The sequence below is a fragment of the Uloborus diversus genome, chromosome 5 (genome assembly GCF_026930045.1).
Source record: "Uloborus diversus isolate 005 chromosome 5, Udiv.v.3.1, whole genome shotgun sequence".
In the NCBI taxonomy this organism is placed as follows: domain Eukaryota; kingdom Metazoa; phylum Arthropoda; class Arachnida; order Araneae; family Uloboridae; genus Uloborus; species Uloborus diversus.
The window spans coordinates 145,761,033-145,776,560 of NC_072735.1; the positions used below are offsets into that span (position 1 = coordinate 145,761,033).

The 15,528-nt window shown below is 33.3% G+C and overlaps 1 protein-coding gene across 1 annotated transcript in view; it reads right to left on the reverse strand.

Annotated features, from left to right (window-relative positions):
- Positions 1 to 15,528, reverse strand: part of LOC129222489 (formimidoyltransferase-cyclodeaminase-like) — a 32,718-nt gene that overhangs the window by 15,164 nt on the left and 2,026 nt on the right. Inside the window, exons 3-6 of the mRNA XM_054857003.1 lie at positions 7,971 to 8,099; positions 5,334 to 5,422; positions 4,048 to 4,227; positions 1,503 to 1,622 (exon numbers count right to left, since the gene is read on the reverse strand). Of these exons, the coding sequence (XP_054712978.1) occupies positions 1,503 to 1,622; positions 4,048 to 4,227; positions 5,334 to 5,422; positions 7,971 to 8,099 (518 nt within the window). The remainder of the gene's footprint in view (positions 1 to 1,502; positions 1,623 to 4,047; positions 4,228 to 5,333; positions 5,423 to 7,970; positions 8,100 to 15,528) is intronic.

The following is a 15,528-nucleotide window of genomic DNA, read 5'->3' on the forward strand; positions in this document are numbered from 1 at the left end:
CTAGGAAATTTTCGCTCTTGATAGCTTTTTGTAAGCGTTCATTCCCACTTTTCAGCAAAGCTTGAGCAGCACTGAACTCTTCTTTTAAGGTCTTAATTTGGTCCTTCGCTTCTGCTACTTTTTCTTCAGGTCTTTTTTTTTTTTCTTTTTTGCTCACTTTCAGACTCTGGTTTTCTTTTCGCTTTTTCTTTTGCCTGAAGAGCTTCTTCCTCTTTCACTTTTTTATATGCCAAATAGGCCTTTGTAACTGAGTTAAGCAATTTTAATGTAATAGGGATATTTAAAATCCCTCCACTCCTGCATATTGAATCTTTTACCTTCTTCAAACCAATAATGGCTTTCTCTCCAAGTCTTGCTCGATCAGGGCAAACAATTGCATTGTTGGCTGAAAAGCCCCTATCGACATCAGCATTGCCATGTGATAATGAAAGGCAAGCTTTTACAAGGCAGGACATATTTTCATACTTTTTTGATCCAGTAAGCCTAGATGTCAGCTTTAGCATCTTTGACCAATATGAATCAATTCTTTCATATTTTACTGCAGCATTTTCATCATTGATGTTGCACAAAGAAGATTCAGTTATTTCTTCAACATGTTCGTCAACATGGTATACTTTCCATTCCCTGACAATGCTGTCGATTTGACTATTTGTCAGCTGCAGAGATGGCATCTTTGAGCATAGTGTAATGACTGTGTTATCCAGGGACTCCTTCCTCAACAAGGGGTATAATATCTTTAAATCTTTGAGGAAGCCATTTGCGATGGGCAGATTTTGCTTTAAGGCCGCAGTTAATGCAGTCAGAAAACACCTCAAATTTTTTCTATTACATTCTTTGATTTTTATGATAGTCTTCCTGGCACCAATGCCCACATCCATTTCTTTGAGTAGCTTCAAGTTATCCAACACACTGATGTCAATATCCAGAAGCTGCTGCCCTTCATGATTGTTGATTCGACTGTTCTTAACAAAACGTTGCATAACGTTTCTCAGCAGATCGTTCATTTTACTGTACAATCGATGGACTACAGGTCCCTCATTTTGGAACAAAGTAAGGTTCAAGTAAGATTCCAAAGTCGGAATAATGTCAGCCAAAAACTGAAGCTGAGCCAATGTTTTAGGATTTTTTTACATTTTTACAATCCTTTAGTATTTGCTGTTTGACTGAACAGTAGAAGAATATTGTTTTTGCAGTGGCAAAAAACTGGTGAAGTATTCGCACAGTGAGGAATATACGAGTACAATTTTATTAATGACAGGACCTAAAGTTAACCACCTCGAACTGACGTGTCACAGCAAAAACTTTTGTTGTCTCCAAAAGCTTTTGAACTTCTTTTAAGTCCTCCTGTCGAGCTGCACTCATTTTAAAGAATCCAAGAAGATAATTGGCTGGATTCTTTTCAGTTATTGTTATCAAACTGTGTTTGTCCCAAAGTGATCACATTAAACGGCCCCTACTGAAGTAATAAACAAACGTATACATAAGGTGAAAAAAAGCCTTACTTCTTCATATGCAGTATGAATAGGAGTAACATCATGATCAGTGAGATTTATGGATACTTGAGCAATATTTGCTTCATCTAGCCACCAACCAATTGCTTGACATTTCTTTAGCTTTCCAGGCTACAAATTTACACAGAAATTATAAATACACTTAGATATAATTCTTTAAAAATAAAATAATATGAATATATAATTAGGGTAGACTCAGCTCCCATTTTTTAAAAATAGTTATACATATAATTTAAAATATTTTTACTGACATATGCCAAATACTATAATTTTTAATAATGTTACAAATTTTTATGCTTAAGGGTTCATTCACTGATCAGTCATATATAGATCATATTAAGAACAAGAAGGTACACCAATCTTTCTTAGTTTATTATTATTTCAAGTTTTTTCAAAAATGAAATTTTGCTACAATATATTTGATTAATATATTTTAGGATAAAACATAAATTTGAGATACCATGATTTGCCACATCACATCAAATTTTTGAGACTCGGAAGAAAAATTTCATTTTCATTTTAAATACTGATTTGAAAAAGAGGAAAAGGATTTCAAAGGAAGATTCAACAGCTTCAAGGTAAGACAAATGAAATTTAAATATATTTAGATAAGAGGTCTTGCAGTTTTGTTAAAAGCAGATTTGATGCTTTATTGAACATTGATTAGAATCTCCTCATTTTCAAAGATGACACTATCACCCCCCCCTCCCCAACACTTGAGAAGTAGTATACCCTGATGAACAAAATTGAACAAAACTTTTTCCTGAATCACATTTATGATGCCTTACATATTTAAACTTATTTGAACCTTTAATAGTTGTCCTTCTGGATGCCCATTAACAAATTGTAGCAAATTATTTTGAGGTTTTTCACCGGAATTCAAGGATTTGTCAATTAAAAAAGAATAAATAGATAAAATTGACACTGAATACCAGGACATCTTACAAACATTAAAAAAAAAAAGTTCACAGTTTGCAATTACTCCAATGGGAAATGCATTAAAATTTAATAACATTACATATAAGAATAACATCATTTTCTATCCACTTATATTTCCATCATCGTTTTTAACTACTTAAAGTAAACTGTTAATAAGAAAATCTTGATATGACAACCTTTTGAAAAATAACTTTATTTCCATACTTCCTTTTTCATTATTGATAAATCATTTATTAGCAGGGTAAAAATATGGATGGATACAAACCAATAATCCTTTCCTCAAAACATAGTATTTTTTTAAAGGAAAGAAAATAAAAAAATAAGGAATGACATTTAAAAACAAAATTGCTACAGAAAATGCTTGCTATTTTTAAGAAATTAAAAAATATATATAAATAAAATAAGCACATAAAAGTTTTTTACACGAAGTACAGTAGACCCTTGTTTTATGCGGGTTTGTTTTAGGCGGTTTCGATTACACGCGGTTTAAGACTTGACACCTTTATTTTATTTTATGCGGATGAGGCAATACAAACAGATAACATTTTCCCCTTTTTCAAAATCTAAACTCTTAAATATTGCGTGCTAATAATCGAGCTTGGGCCACTGGAGACATTTTATGCGATTGGTTCCAAAGCTCTTTCTAGAAGTAAAGTTATTAAACTCACACAGCTCAGAACTCACTGGAAGAAGAGCTTTTAGAAGTGTGACAAAGAAGGCCAAAACCAACGAGGATACCGATGTTGGTGTCCAGGGTCGGATTTGGTAAGTGTGGAGGCTCCTAATCAGTGTTCGAAAAGATCATTATATTTTCAAAAATATCCGATACTTTGATATATATCCGAATATTTTGATATTTATGTATATATCCGATATTTTCGACCTGTGAAAGTTAGGATATTTTGTAAAAATTTTATTGTGGGGGTCCCTTTGTTGTGGAGGCCCCGGGGCAGCTGCCCCGCCTGCCCTCCCCTAAATCCGGCCCTGTCGGTATCGCACAACCAAAAATGTTCACATTGAAAATTTTGAGTCATTCCTTGACAATAGAAATGATCTTTCCGATTTGTTAGTGAAGAAAGATTCGATAATGGAAATGACGCAACTGATCATGGATGTGTTAATAAACTGCAGAGAATTACTGAGAAAAATTGTTAATGACTGCCAAAAGGCTATCATAGCCAGCTCCTCTTTATAAACAGGACACGAAATTAATTTATGTTTTCCTTATGCATGTTGTGCATAAAAAACGATATAAGTACACATTAAACCTATTATACAATTAGTCATCACTAGAATGAAGTATTTTGTTATCGACAGAATCAATCCCCTATTCAAACACTAGTATTAGGTCTCAATTTACGCGGTTTCGATTTACACGGCATTTCCGTGGAACGTAACCCCCCGAGTAAAACGAGAATCTACTGTATTAGTAAGTATTTTTTAACATTCTTTATCAAATCAAAAATCATATTTCTAAGAAAATCATCAAAGTATGCAAGTCTTTAAAATAGTAAAATAACTCAAATATAATCACTTTTTATAGTTAAAAAACCAAAAATTGATGCTTTGTAAATCAATCAAATATGTACAACTATACCTCATCTTTGTTTCGTCCCTGCTCTCTAATGTCTAATGCTATTCTGTGAGCTTGCTCTTTCGTACCCAAAACATTCACATTATATGCAATGAGGAATTTCCTAGCACCAGCCATTGTAGCACCCCAGTTTGGAATGAATTCAGCAGGTCCAAAATCTGGCTTCCATTCTGGTTTTACAATCTAAAATGCAGGAGTTTTCAAACATTTGACAATAATACCTTCAGAAACTATAATTACAATGAAACTCTAAAATATTATAACTTCAGAGGGGAAAAAATTGATATTTTAAACAAAAAGACTTAGAACCTTAAAAACTAGACCTTTACTACATTTTTGAAGTTTTAACATAAAGGACCTAGCCGGTAATTTTACCCAGTCAGTCTTTAATATTTTTCAACTAAATAATGAGATGACAAATATTAATCAGCATAAAATAAGCTAGAATATTTTGCATTTGGAAATGAAGGTGTACTTACTTTTACTTTATGGGTAGCATAACCTTGCAATATAGATCTACATTTTTATGGGTAAAAGTTAAATGTAACATTTGATATTTCTTTGAATACCGAAGAACTAGAATTATAGCACAAATACAATTTGATTTACTAACATTGTTCCAGCTCACCATTTAATGTAACTACAAATAACAAGTTACTTTTACTTTTTTTACACATAGCACAAAACCAAGACTGATTATAATGCTTATTAGCATTTTTTCAAATTAAATTAATTTTATTTTTGTTATTTTTGCTTTGTTTTTTATTTTATGCATGTTTAATTTCATTGTACTTGGTGTTTTGCTTAAAAATAAGAGTGGGATCAGGTGGGAAAAAAGCAATTCAATTAAAGTAATAAATTAGAAACAAAGTTAACTTTATATTTCCTCCTTTCTTTCAACATTATGTACAGTTTCGATACACAAACTTAAATTTTTCACATTTAGTAGCATTATAATATTTTTCGGCTACAATTTCTATCAACTTTTAAAAAAATTTGTCTTTCAAATTATCATAATTAATTATTTTATATCTTAAGTAACCAGTGGTTAATCAGTAGCACAATCTGAATTTTCTTCTGGGGAGGGATCATATCAGTCCTTGCATTCATATATATTAATACCAGGACTGACAATGGGACTTAAATCTAGGGCACAGAGGGCTAACCTCTCCCTTTTCGGTTTCGGAAAAAAAAAATCAAATTTATGACTCAGAAATAAATTTGCAGAAGTTGCAAATAATAAAAAAAAAAAATTCAAACCAGCTCAAGTTTAATACTCACTGAAATACCTTTTCTAATAATCCTTCATATTCCCCTGCTCTTATTTGAGGAACAGTCTTCCTATGCTCCACTTCTGATGCATAACCATATAAATATACTGAAAAAAGATAAATTTGTAGACTTGAGAACACAACTAAAAGTATTTTATTTTAACGTTAAAGTCGCCAAAAACAGACAAAAGATATAAGCCTTCAAGAAGCTAAGCAAAAACACAGTAAGGTACCATTATTGTATTTTTTAAAGCATAAAGTTTTATAACATAAAGTATAAAGTACTATCACTAAATTCATTAGCAATATAAGATATTTAAAGCATCACAGACACAAAGATGACGTATCCCATAATCAAAGCTTGATTAAGATATCTGGGAACCTAGGCCAAACGGTCTTTTTAGGGCTCTTCAGTAGTCAAACCTTACAGTTTTAGTCATTGACTGAAGCAACTTTAACCATTTGGAGCCCCAAAAAAAAGCAGGGGGATTAGGCCACAACACTTAGTTGGCCTATTCAGTACACAGGACCTGCCCAAAGCTGAAAAGCCTTAAACTTGTAGCTACTACCTGTTGCTGTACTAGTGCAACCAAGTAGTTAAGGAAATTGAAAAAAAAAAAAAAAAAAAAAACATGCTTTTTTCCATAACACAGACTTTCAATGAAATCCATATTGCTTTTATTTTGAAACAATTTATTAAATGCACCCAGTGTTGATACAGTAGAAGACCATTATAACGCATACTATGGTACCACAGCTTTTGCATTATACAGGTTTTGGTGTTATATAGGTCATTTCAAATTTTGTAACTAACGTTTAGAACATATCTATATATTAGCACTTCAGAATGTGTTTTATCTGCAATGAGTGTTAAAGCACTAATTATACAATAAATCATTCAAATAAAAATGTTTCACAATCAAAAGAAAGTGAATTATCCTGCACTTCTGTTAGCTTCATAGTTTGCATAACAGCTGTATTTTTAAGAGTCATCTGGTATTTCCTTTTTCCTGTGAATACTATTTTTTATTTAAAAGCTTTAAATTAAGATAAAAAGATGAAAAACTTAAAAAATTTAATTTGCCTAATAATTTTATGTTTGCAAGACCAAACAGAGATTTTTTAAAGTTCAAAACCTATTGTTTACCTCTGAAAAGTTGTGCGGTTTATAGAGAATTGCATTATGTAGGTCGGTGTTATAAAGGTATTCTACTGTGAAACTATTCTACAAAATCTGCAGATTAATTTATTAGTTAGCAGGGGTCAGAGTGGGAATTAAAAAAAAGACACATTTCTGATAAAATTTTAGGACATTTTTAGGAAAAAATATTAAGAGCTTTAAAACAAGCGTCATTGTTTTGAGCATATGCTCTGTTGTTGTTAACTTTGATATGGACTGCACCCTCCCTCTCTCCTCTTCCTCAGTTTTTTCCTTAAAGGAAAATTGGAAGCAATTCTTAAAGGTTTGAAAAAGGTAAGGCTTCTAGTGCAACCTCATTAGAAAGACAAAGACTTTCAATAATGCATAATGTACTTACTGAAACGTATTTTGAAATGTCAGGTTGTAATTGTTTGTACTACATTTTAAACATCACATATCTTCTTTACATAAAAATTTATTTAAGAACTGAACAAAACTGATAGTAATTTTACAGTGCACTCATAGTAAGCAAAACCCAAAGTGTGCCCAGCGGTCACACACTTTTCCCGAGAATTCAAAGAGAACTACTCTTGGTTTGTGACTGTGAAATACTTTAGTTTAAGTGCTTACCAATTTGACACATGCCAAACAATCAGGTTGCCAGACTGGCACTTACAGCCTTAAGATTTTGCCGATACAAAAGCACATTTTTCATGTATATTTTTCTAAAATGTAAATCATAAAGAATGTCATAATAATCTAAACCAGAAAGTTAATCTATAAGTACTTTCAACCCTTTACTTTTTTTTTATTGATCATTCAATATGGGGTTTCGGGAATGTACTTTCACCCTTTTAGCATCATTGAAGCGTAAGTTCCCACTCCATACTATTCTAACCATCACCTTGTTCATCATCATCATCACTGGCTCGACAACCCATTGTGGATCTGTACCGTACTGTTTTACTTTACGTCTCTCTCTCTCATTGATCATTGATTTTAGGCATCATAACAGTATTTTATGATGAATAATGCAGCTTTTAAAACAATTACAGTAAAAATTCAGTTCTTTTTGTAAGAAATTTTAATCTATAGTTAAGCAATGATTTAAACTGTTTGAGAGATGTTTGCAAACATCTCTAAAATAATCAAGTATGTTTCTAAAAAAAATCATACACACTCTTTTCCACAAAACGAATCTTTGACTTACGCTAGGGGCTTGCAACACATCTGTCACGTAAGTCGAGATTTGACTATATATTTGATTTGATGACAACCCCAAAAGTATGTATACAAACTTTAAAAAATGCTGTTAAGAAGATTTCTTTGCATAAACTTGATAATATTTCATTGATTCTTTAACATTTAAAATTGCAGTAACATTGATTGCAAATAAATTCAAAATATTTTAATTTTCTAATTTTTCTCTACATTAAACTTGGTATTAAAATTTCAAATTGATTCCTTAGTTTTATGCTGAGTCTAGTAAGTTAATGCAGTAAAGGTTTACTAACCTGGTACTTTGAGTTCTGCTGCTAACTTTTCAGCAAATTTTCGAGCACAGTATATACATTCCTCCATTTCAACACCCTGAACTGGAATGAAGGGACAAACATCAAGAGCTCCCAAGCGAGGATGTTCGCCTAGTTTTTTTTTTTTTAAAGAAAGAAACATATTTAAAAACATAGAAACAAAACATATTATTGGCATATTCTATCGATTATACTCTTGGAGCAGGCGACCTGTGCCACCGCTTAGGGCCGCAAATTTTAGAAACGGCAAATTTCATGATGTATAAATTAAGGAGGCAAAAATAAATAAACAAATAAAAACTCAAATTTGCTCCTTAGTTTTTTTTTTCTTTTCAGCTAAAATTGCAGCAGTATGTAAGAGTAGGCTTGATGTTTAAAAAATAGATATAGTGAAGCACCGTTTATACGTTTCTCTTTTATACATTTTTTAAATTGGTCCCTGCAGAGTCTAATACACATTAACCTATACCTACTGTACGCTTTTTTCATACAGTCCCTTCAAAAACGTATAAACGGTGCTTCACTGCATATTATTAAGACGAGGGGGTGGCAAAACTAATAGAGTTGGCCCTGAATATTGGTGATGCTTAATACTTAACTAAAGTAATGAAAAAAACAAAAAATGTTCAATTTAAGTTAAGAGGTAGGGTGCACATCTTTGCATCCCTTACCCAACATCAGTTATTACCAGTTTGCGCCTTTTGCTAGAGATTTTCCTAAATCCAGGGGTGCCAATCCCAGCCACCTAGGAGGGGTCATGGCACAGACTGCGTCATTGAAATTTTTAGAGGGGGGGGGGGAGCATTTTCACTTTTTTTGGGAGGGTCTTTGCAATATTTAGAGGGGGTGTCTTTGCTTTTAAGGGGGTGGGCACCCCTACTAAATCTGTATACAATCTCCAGAAAATAGCTTTATATTGTCATTAGTTAAGACTTATTGCTACAATTGAACCTTGTTAATGCAAAATTCCCAGGACCATGATAATTATTTCATATTCACTGGATTTCATCTGATCCGATAAATTATTAACCAATTATTTATTTAAGGGACCGAAAGAATATTACATGTTAAGCAATATCTTGTTAACGAGGTTCAACTTCTGAGTTGGTGCATAATTATCTGGCATTATTTTTTGGCCTGCAGGCATCTCTTGCTGTTGCTGCAGCATTTGTAAGGGACCTATCCAGCCAATATCCATACTTTTTCAAGCTTTTTGAAACTAGGAATGATGGTTGAATGATACACATTGACGTTGTCAACCAGTATTTGAATTGTCAAGCTTTGGTCCCTTTCCACAGCCGCAAAAACTGTCTGGTTTACAAAATCTGATGGTTGATCTCCTCTTGCATTATCTTTGAGGCTAATGTTGCCAGATTTGAAATGGGCAGACCATTTACTGCATTGATTTTCGCTGATTGCATTCTCACTAAAAGGTTCGATGACATTGGGAAATGACTGTGCTACTTTCCATCTTTTTTCAGTGACACAGCATAAGATGATGAATATGAGCATGATTATCAACACACATTTCTATAACTAAAAGTTTAAGGATATTTTCCTTTATAATTTCTAAAAATATGGTTAATTTTTATTCATATTTTAGACATAGAAACACCAGAATTGCACCTACCGAATAAATCTTACATATCACTTAGGTCAAAAACATTTTCTTCTATTACAATATAATAAAAAACTGGAATGATTTTTAAAAATTGATAAAGCATAATAAAACATTTCAGTCTAGTGCATTTTAAACCAGTCTTTGATGCATACTTTGTAACCTGATTCAATTTGTTTTCAACCAAGCTTCCTCCTACTCCAATACGTCCTTCTATTTTCAAAATGCTCATAAGTAAAATCATTACCACATTGGATAATTATTTTTTTTTAAATACAACAATGAATTACCAAAATTTATTGTTAGGAACAACTTGTATAAAGATTCCCCCCCCCCCCATAAAACAACTGCAACTCTGCTTGATGAAAATCTGTTTAATAGACATTAAAAGCTTTGTTCAAGAATAAAATTAAAAAAAAAAAAAACACCACATTAAACTTTCTTTAAAATGTTTTTTATGTAATAGTTTATGACAGCATTGGATGGCACTTTTCTATAGTTAAATACAAATAAATTAGTTCAAGTTATCAGCAAGTACTAATTACAGAACAAAGTTTCCCTCAGTAATAGTAACAGTACTGACCACAGAAACAAATGTTTATAGTAAAAATCTATATAAATAAAACAGAGAATATATGTGTATATATATATGATCCCTATACAAATCCACAGTTTACGAGGGGGGACCCAAAAGAAACCAAACTAATGGTGCGATGCCAATTCTAGATGTAGTAGAGTGTTCTCCAGCTAGATGGCTCAAGTAGAGACCTTCACAAACCAGCTGTGCAAGTGGCGTCAGTTTAGTTGATAATATCTAATCGTAGTGTTGGTTTTCTCAGGTGTTGTTGCTTTCCGCCTGCAAACTCATTATGGCAGATTTAAAAAGAACAAACTGTAAGTTTGAAATTTTGCTTCCTGCTTGAAAAGTCGGCAACGGAATAGTTTACCAAATGCTTCAACAAGCTTTCAAGAACGATGCTATGAGCCGTACAAGTTTTCAAGTTGTTTAGGTGCTTTAAATGTGGTAGCATGAATGTTGAAGATCATGCTCCCTCTGAGCGCGCTACAACTTCTCGAAATGATGAAAACATTGAAAAAATCCGCCAAAAAATCAACGAGAGTCGTTGTTTTATGATTAATGAAACTTTAGAAGAAATAAGAATGAGCTGGAGCTTGCGCTGGTGTTTGGAAGAATGGTTCCTTCACCATGATAACGCTCCCGTACACATAGCTTTCACTATTAACCGCTACTTGGCCTCCCAGGGGTGGCCAGTCGTTCCTCAACCCCCTTATTCACCAGACCTAGCCCCCCCCCCCCCCCCGTGATCTTTTTTTGTTCCCGGGGATGAAAAAAATTCTTAAAAAAGCGTTTTGATGATGTAGAGGCTGTAACAACTGCTTTACAAAGGGCACTGACATGGTCAAAGTTAGTGAGTTCCAGGGGAGCTTCTAACAGTGGGAAAAAGAATTAACAAGTGTATTGCATCTAAAGGTGAACCCTTTGAAGGACACTAAAGAAATTTTATGAATAAACTAATATATAAATGTTTTAGAACAAAAATCCGGTTATTTTTGGGTCCCCCCTCGTACATTGAACCTTGACCAAAATTGGCAGGGAGGTACTTGGGCACCCAAGAAGGAACATAGGGGGGTTTTCAAAAGCCAAAAAAGAACTGAACTGTCGAATTTTAATTTTAGGACCCAAAGATGGCATTAGATGGCTCTTTCTACCCGAAATGATTACCCGATTTCTTTGATTCAGGTCCCATTCGAAAAGCGTTATTAAACCTAATGAAGCAGAAATTTAATATTAGGAAAATTATCGTTTGCGCAATCTCATTTTAAATTAGCATGAATAAAGTTTCAGAAGGTCTCCTTTTGATTATTATTTGGCAATTTATCTTCTTTCTTTTTTTTTTGTACCACCAGCAGAAGGTAATCAGGAAAGTTGCTTAATTAATCGTTTAATTTTTTTGGGAATTTTCGATTTGACGTTTTCCTTATTTAAGAATGATTGTTTGGACGGGAAATTTTAGTTTATTTCTCCCTCTAATTGAAGCCTGATTGTTGAACATGCGTCACTTGACATACAGTGGCTCCCAAAAGTCTTCGTACACCTATGACTTTCAAAGAAATAGGCCCCAATCCATTGGTTAGAATTAATATTTCGGAATAGGTATTTAATTATAAGATCTATGATTAATTTTTAACAAAACTACATGAAAATTTTTTAAAAAATATTAAAACTTATTTTTTAAAAAATCAAAAACCAAATAGTGCCGGAAATTCTATGTCACAAAAGTCTTCGTACACTTTATAAAATGTCTATATATTATTGAATAATATAACTTTTTATTAAGTTATTAATTAGTAGATTATCATACAGTAATCATAACACCTTTTAAACGTCTGGGAATAGATTTCATTCTTTTTCTTTCTTTTTTTTTTTTTTTGCGTAATTTCTGAGTAAGTGTTCAACCACATTTCGAGTCTTACTGTTTCTAGCTCTATTTTCGTTTTAAAGCCGTATTTTCGTAATTTAGCCAATAGATATCTCTAAATATGTTACATTAAGTTTAAATCTGGAGATTGAGGGGGTATTTTCTGAATTTTAGGACGATTTTTGAGGCACTAGACGCGAACGTTGAAAACCGAGTGCTTCATATCGTTATCTTGATAAAAAACAAAGTTGTTTCCAATAACCAAATTTTTGGTTCAGAGTTCAAAATTGGTTTTTAAAATGTTTAAAGGAACAATATGATTCATTATTTCATCAAAAAATTCCAAACTACCAAGTCCTGATGCTGATATGCACCCTCACACTAGAACACCTCCACCGTCGTGATTAACTGATTCAACTAAGTTCTTAAGATTAAGTTCCTAATTTTTTCTTCTACTTACAATCATGCAACAATTTAACCAAAAGTGTTGAATTCATTTGTATCTGTAAATAAGACGCAATTCTAAAACGTTTTTAGCTTATTTAACCTTGATTTTGCGACGAAAAGCGTAAGCTTTGTGTTTTTTGTGCGCACAAGAAAATTTCTGCGGGAAGAGGCCCCATTTAATCCAGCTAATCAGAGAACTTGGCGAAAAATTTTAGGTGAAAATTAAACGTAAAATTTTTCTTTTAACTCTGTAGAAACTTTTACAGCACACAAATGTGTATTTTTTTATAATTTTTTCAACTTTAAATCTCCGATCACATTTTGTCAACTTTGCCGGTTGACCTTTTCTTACCTTGTTTTCGGTCCGATTCCTTTGTTTAAAGCATTTTATCAAGAACTCTACTATACAAACAAATAAATGAACTAATTTAGAATCATTTCAGACCAATTTACCGCAACTGTGGGAAATAAATTCCAATTTTGAATGGTATTTGCGGCGTTTTACGAATACCAGCGATTTTTTAGCAATAACCACAATATTAAGAAATAAATAAACAAAAAATTAAAGCCAAATGACTTTTAAGGGTCAACACAATGCAAAAATATTAATAAAACGGCATATGATAATTTTAATCATGAATTTGTTCGAAAATATTTGAGTGTACGATGACTTTTGTGGCGTGTTATTTCTCTGTCTCTTCGTTTTCTGACACATTTCAAAAAGTAGATCCGTTAATATTTTGAAAAAACCAATGGATTGTATTTAGAATGACATAGGAATGATGTGGAAAAATTTTGGACTCCATATTCGAATTCAGTTTTTAGTTATTTTGGTTTTACTGAAAAATTTCAAAGTGTACGAACACTTTTGGGAGCCACTGTAAATGAAAATCTGTATAATAAACAAGATCTGTATAATTAGGATTGCCAGACGTCCCGGTTTGACCGGGACAGTCCCGGCTTTCAGACAAAATCCCAGTGTCCCGGCCGGTTTACTTCACATCCCAGAAAAAGATAAATTAGGTTACAGATGACCGAAAAAGTCTAAAAATAATTAACTGTGAAAGATTATTTAGGACATTTATGTATGAAACATTGACTAGTAAAATTAATAAATACAAATACAAAAGTGACGACCAGCAACAGGCTCTGGGCCCAGCTAGACTGGTCCTAGTCAATTTACAATCCCCAGTGAAGATCAATGGCCCTCTTAAAACTGTCTACTCCTTTGCTCATTAACACCTCTTCCGGTAAGCTGTTCCAAGGTTCCACTACCCTGCTAAAATAATAATTTTTCCTAATATCCATGTTAGCCTGAGATTTAAATAGCTTAAAACAATGACCCCTTGTCCTGTTTTCAGTGCTAAACTTTATCCCCGTAACATCTTTCGTTTTAATAAATTTAAACAGCTGAATCATGTCCCCTCGCTCTCTTCTTTGCTCAAGACTGTACATTTTTAGCCTTCTAAGCCTGGAATCATAATCTAAGTGGGAAAGTCCACTTATTAGCCTTGTAGCCCGCCTTTGAACCCTTTCCAATACATTAATGTCTTTCTTAAGATAAGGAGACCAAAACTGAACAGCATACTCCAAATGGGGTCTTACCAAACTTCTATATAAGGGCAGAAGAACTTCTTTAGATTTATTTGAAATAGATCTATTGATAAACCCAAGCATCTTATTGGCTTTGTTGCTAGCAATGCTGCACTGTTGGCTAAACTTTAAATCCTGACTTATTAAGACTCCCAGATCAGTAACTTTGTCTGCCTGACTAATGACTGAACCTTGCAAATAATAACTTGTACACTTGCTTCCATGCCCTAAATGTAGCACTTGACATTTCCCAGCATTAACAGCCATACCCCATTTATCAGCCCACTCCGTAATATGATCTAGATCCTCTTGCAGCTGATTTGCTTGTTCATCATTTTCCACAGTCCCCATAACTTTGACATCATCAGCAAAACAATTCATGTTCCCAGAAATATTTTTGTGAATATCGTTCATAAAGACAATGAACAAAACAGGCCCTAACACTGATCCTTGAGGAACCCCGCTTAAGACCTCACTCCAATTAGAATAATTTCCCCTTACAACTACTCTTTGTTTCCTTCCGGTCAGCCAGTTTTTTACCCAAATGAAAGTTTTTCCTCCTATTCCTATATCAGCTAATTTGCTAAGTAGAGCAACATGCGGTACCTTATCGAAAGCTTTTTGAAAATCAATGTAAACAACATCTACAGGCTTCTTATTGTCCAAAGCCATGGTAACTTTTTCATAGAAATGTAATAAATTAGTTGCACAAGATTTACCCTTCCTGAAACCGTACTGAAAACTAGTCAATAGATTATTAGCCTCTAGAAAATTTACTATCTTAATTTTCATCAATGTTTCAAAAATTTTGCAAACCACCGAAGTTAGACTCACAGGTCTATAATTTCCCGCACACCCTTTAGACCCTTTCTTGAAGAGCGGTGTAATGTTAGCCAGCTTCCAGTCCTCTGGCACTGTCCCCGAATTATAAGAAGCATTGAAAATGTTTACGATTACATCTGCTAATTCCTCTGCACATTCAACTAAAATTTTCGGATAAATATTATCTGGCCCCGGAGCCTTAGTCGCTTTAATTTTTTTCAAATGAAGTAAAACGTCATCCCTGGAAAATAAAGTCCTCAAGCTGTACTATAGCTTGTGTCTTGTTGGTGTCAACTGTTGAGATACAGTTATCGTTAAAAACACTCGAAAAAAAGTTATTAAGAACATTAGCAATATCACTATCGTCCTGAATTAAAATTCCGTGCTCATCAACCAGTGGCCCAATATGACTATTTCGAATTTTCCCCGAATTAGCGTATGCAAAAAACCTCTTGGGATTCCTGTTTATGTTATCTGCCAGTCTTTGCTCCAACTCTCTTTTCTGAATCCCTACCAAATACTTAAATTTACGCCTTGCCTTACAATATTGGAGCCTATCTGCACTGTGACCTGTTTCTCTAAACCTATGAAAAGCAGCTTGCTTGTAATTTAGAACGTC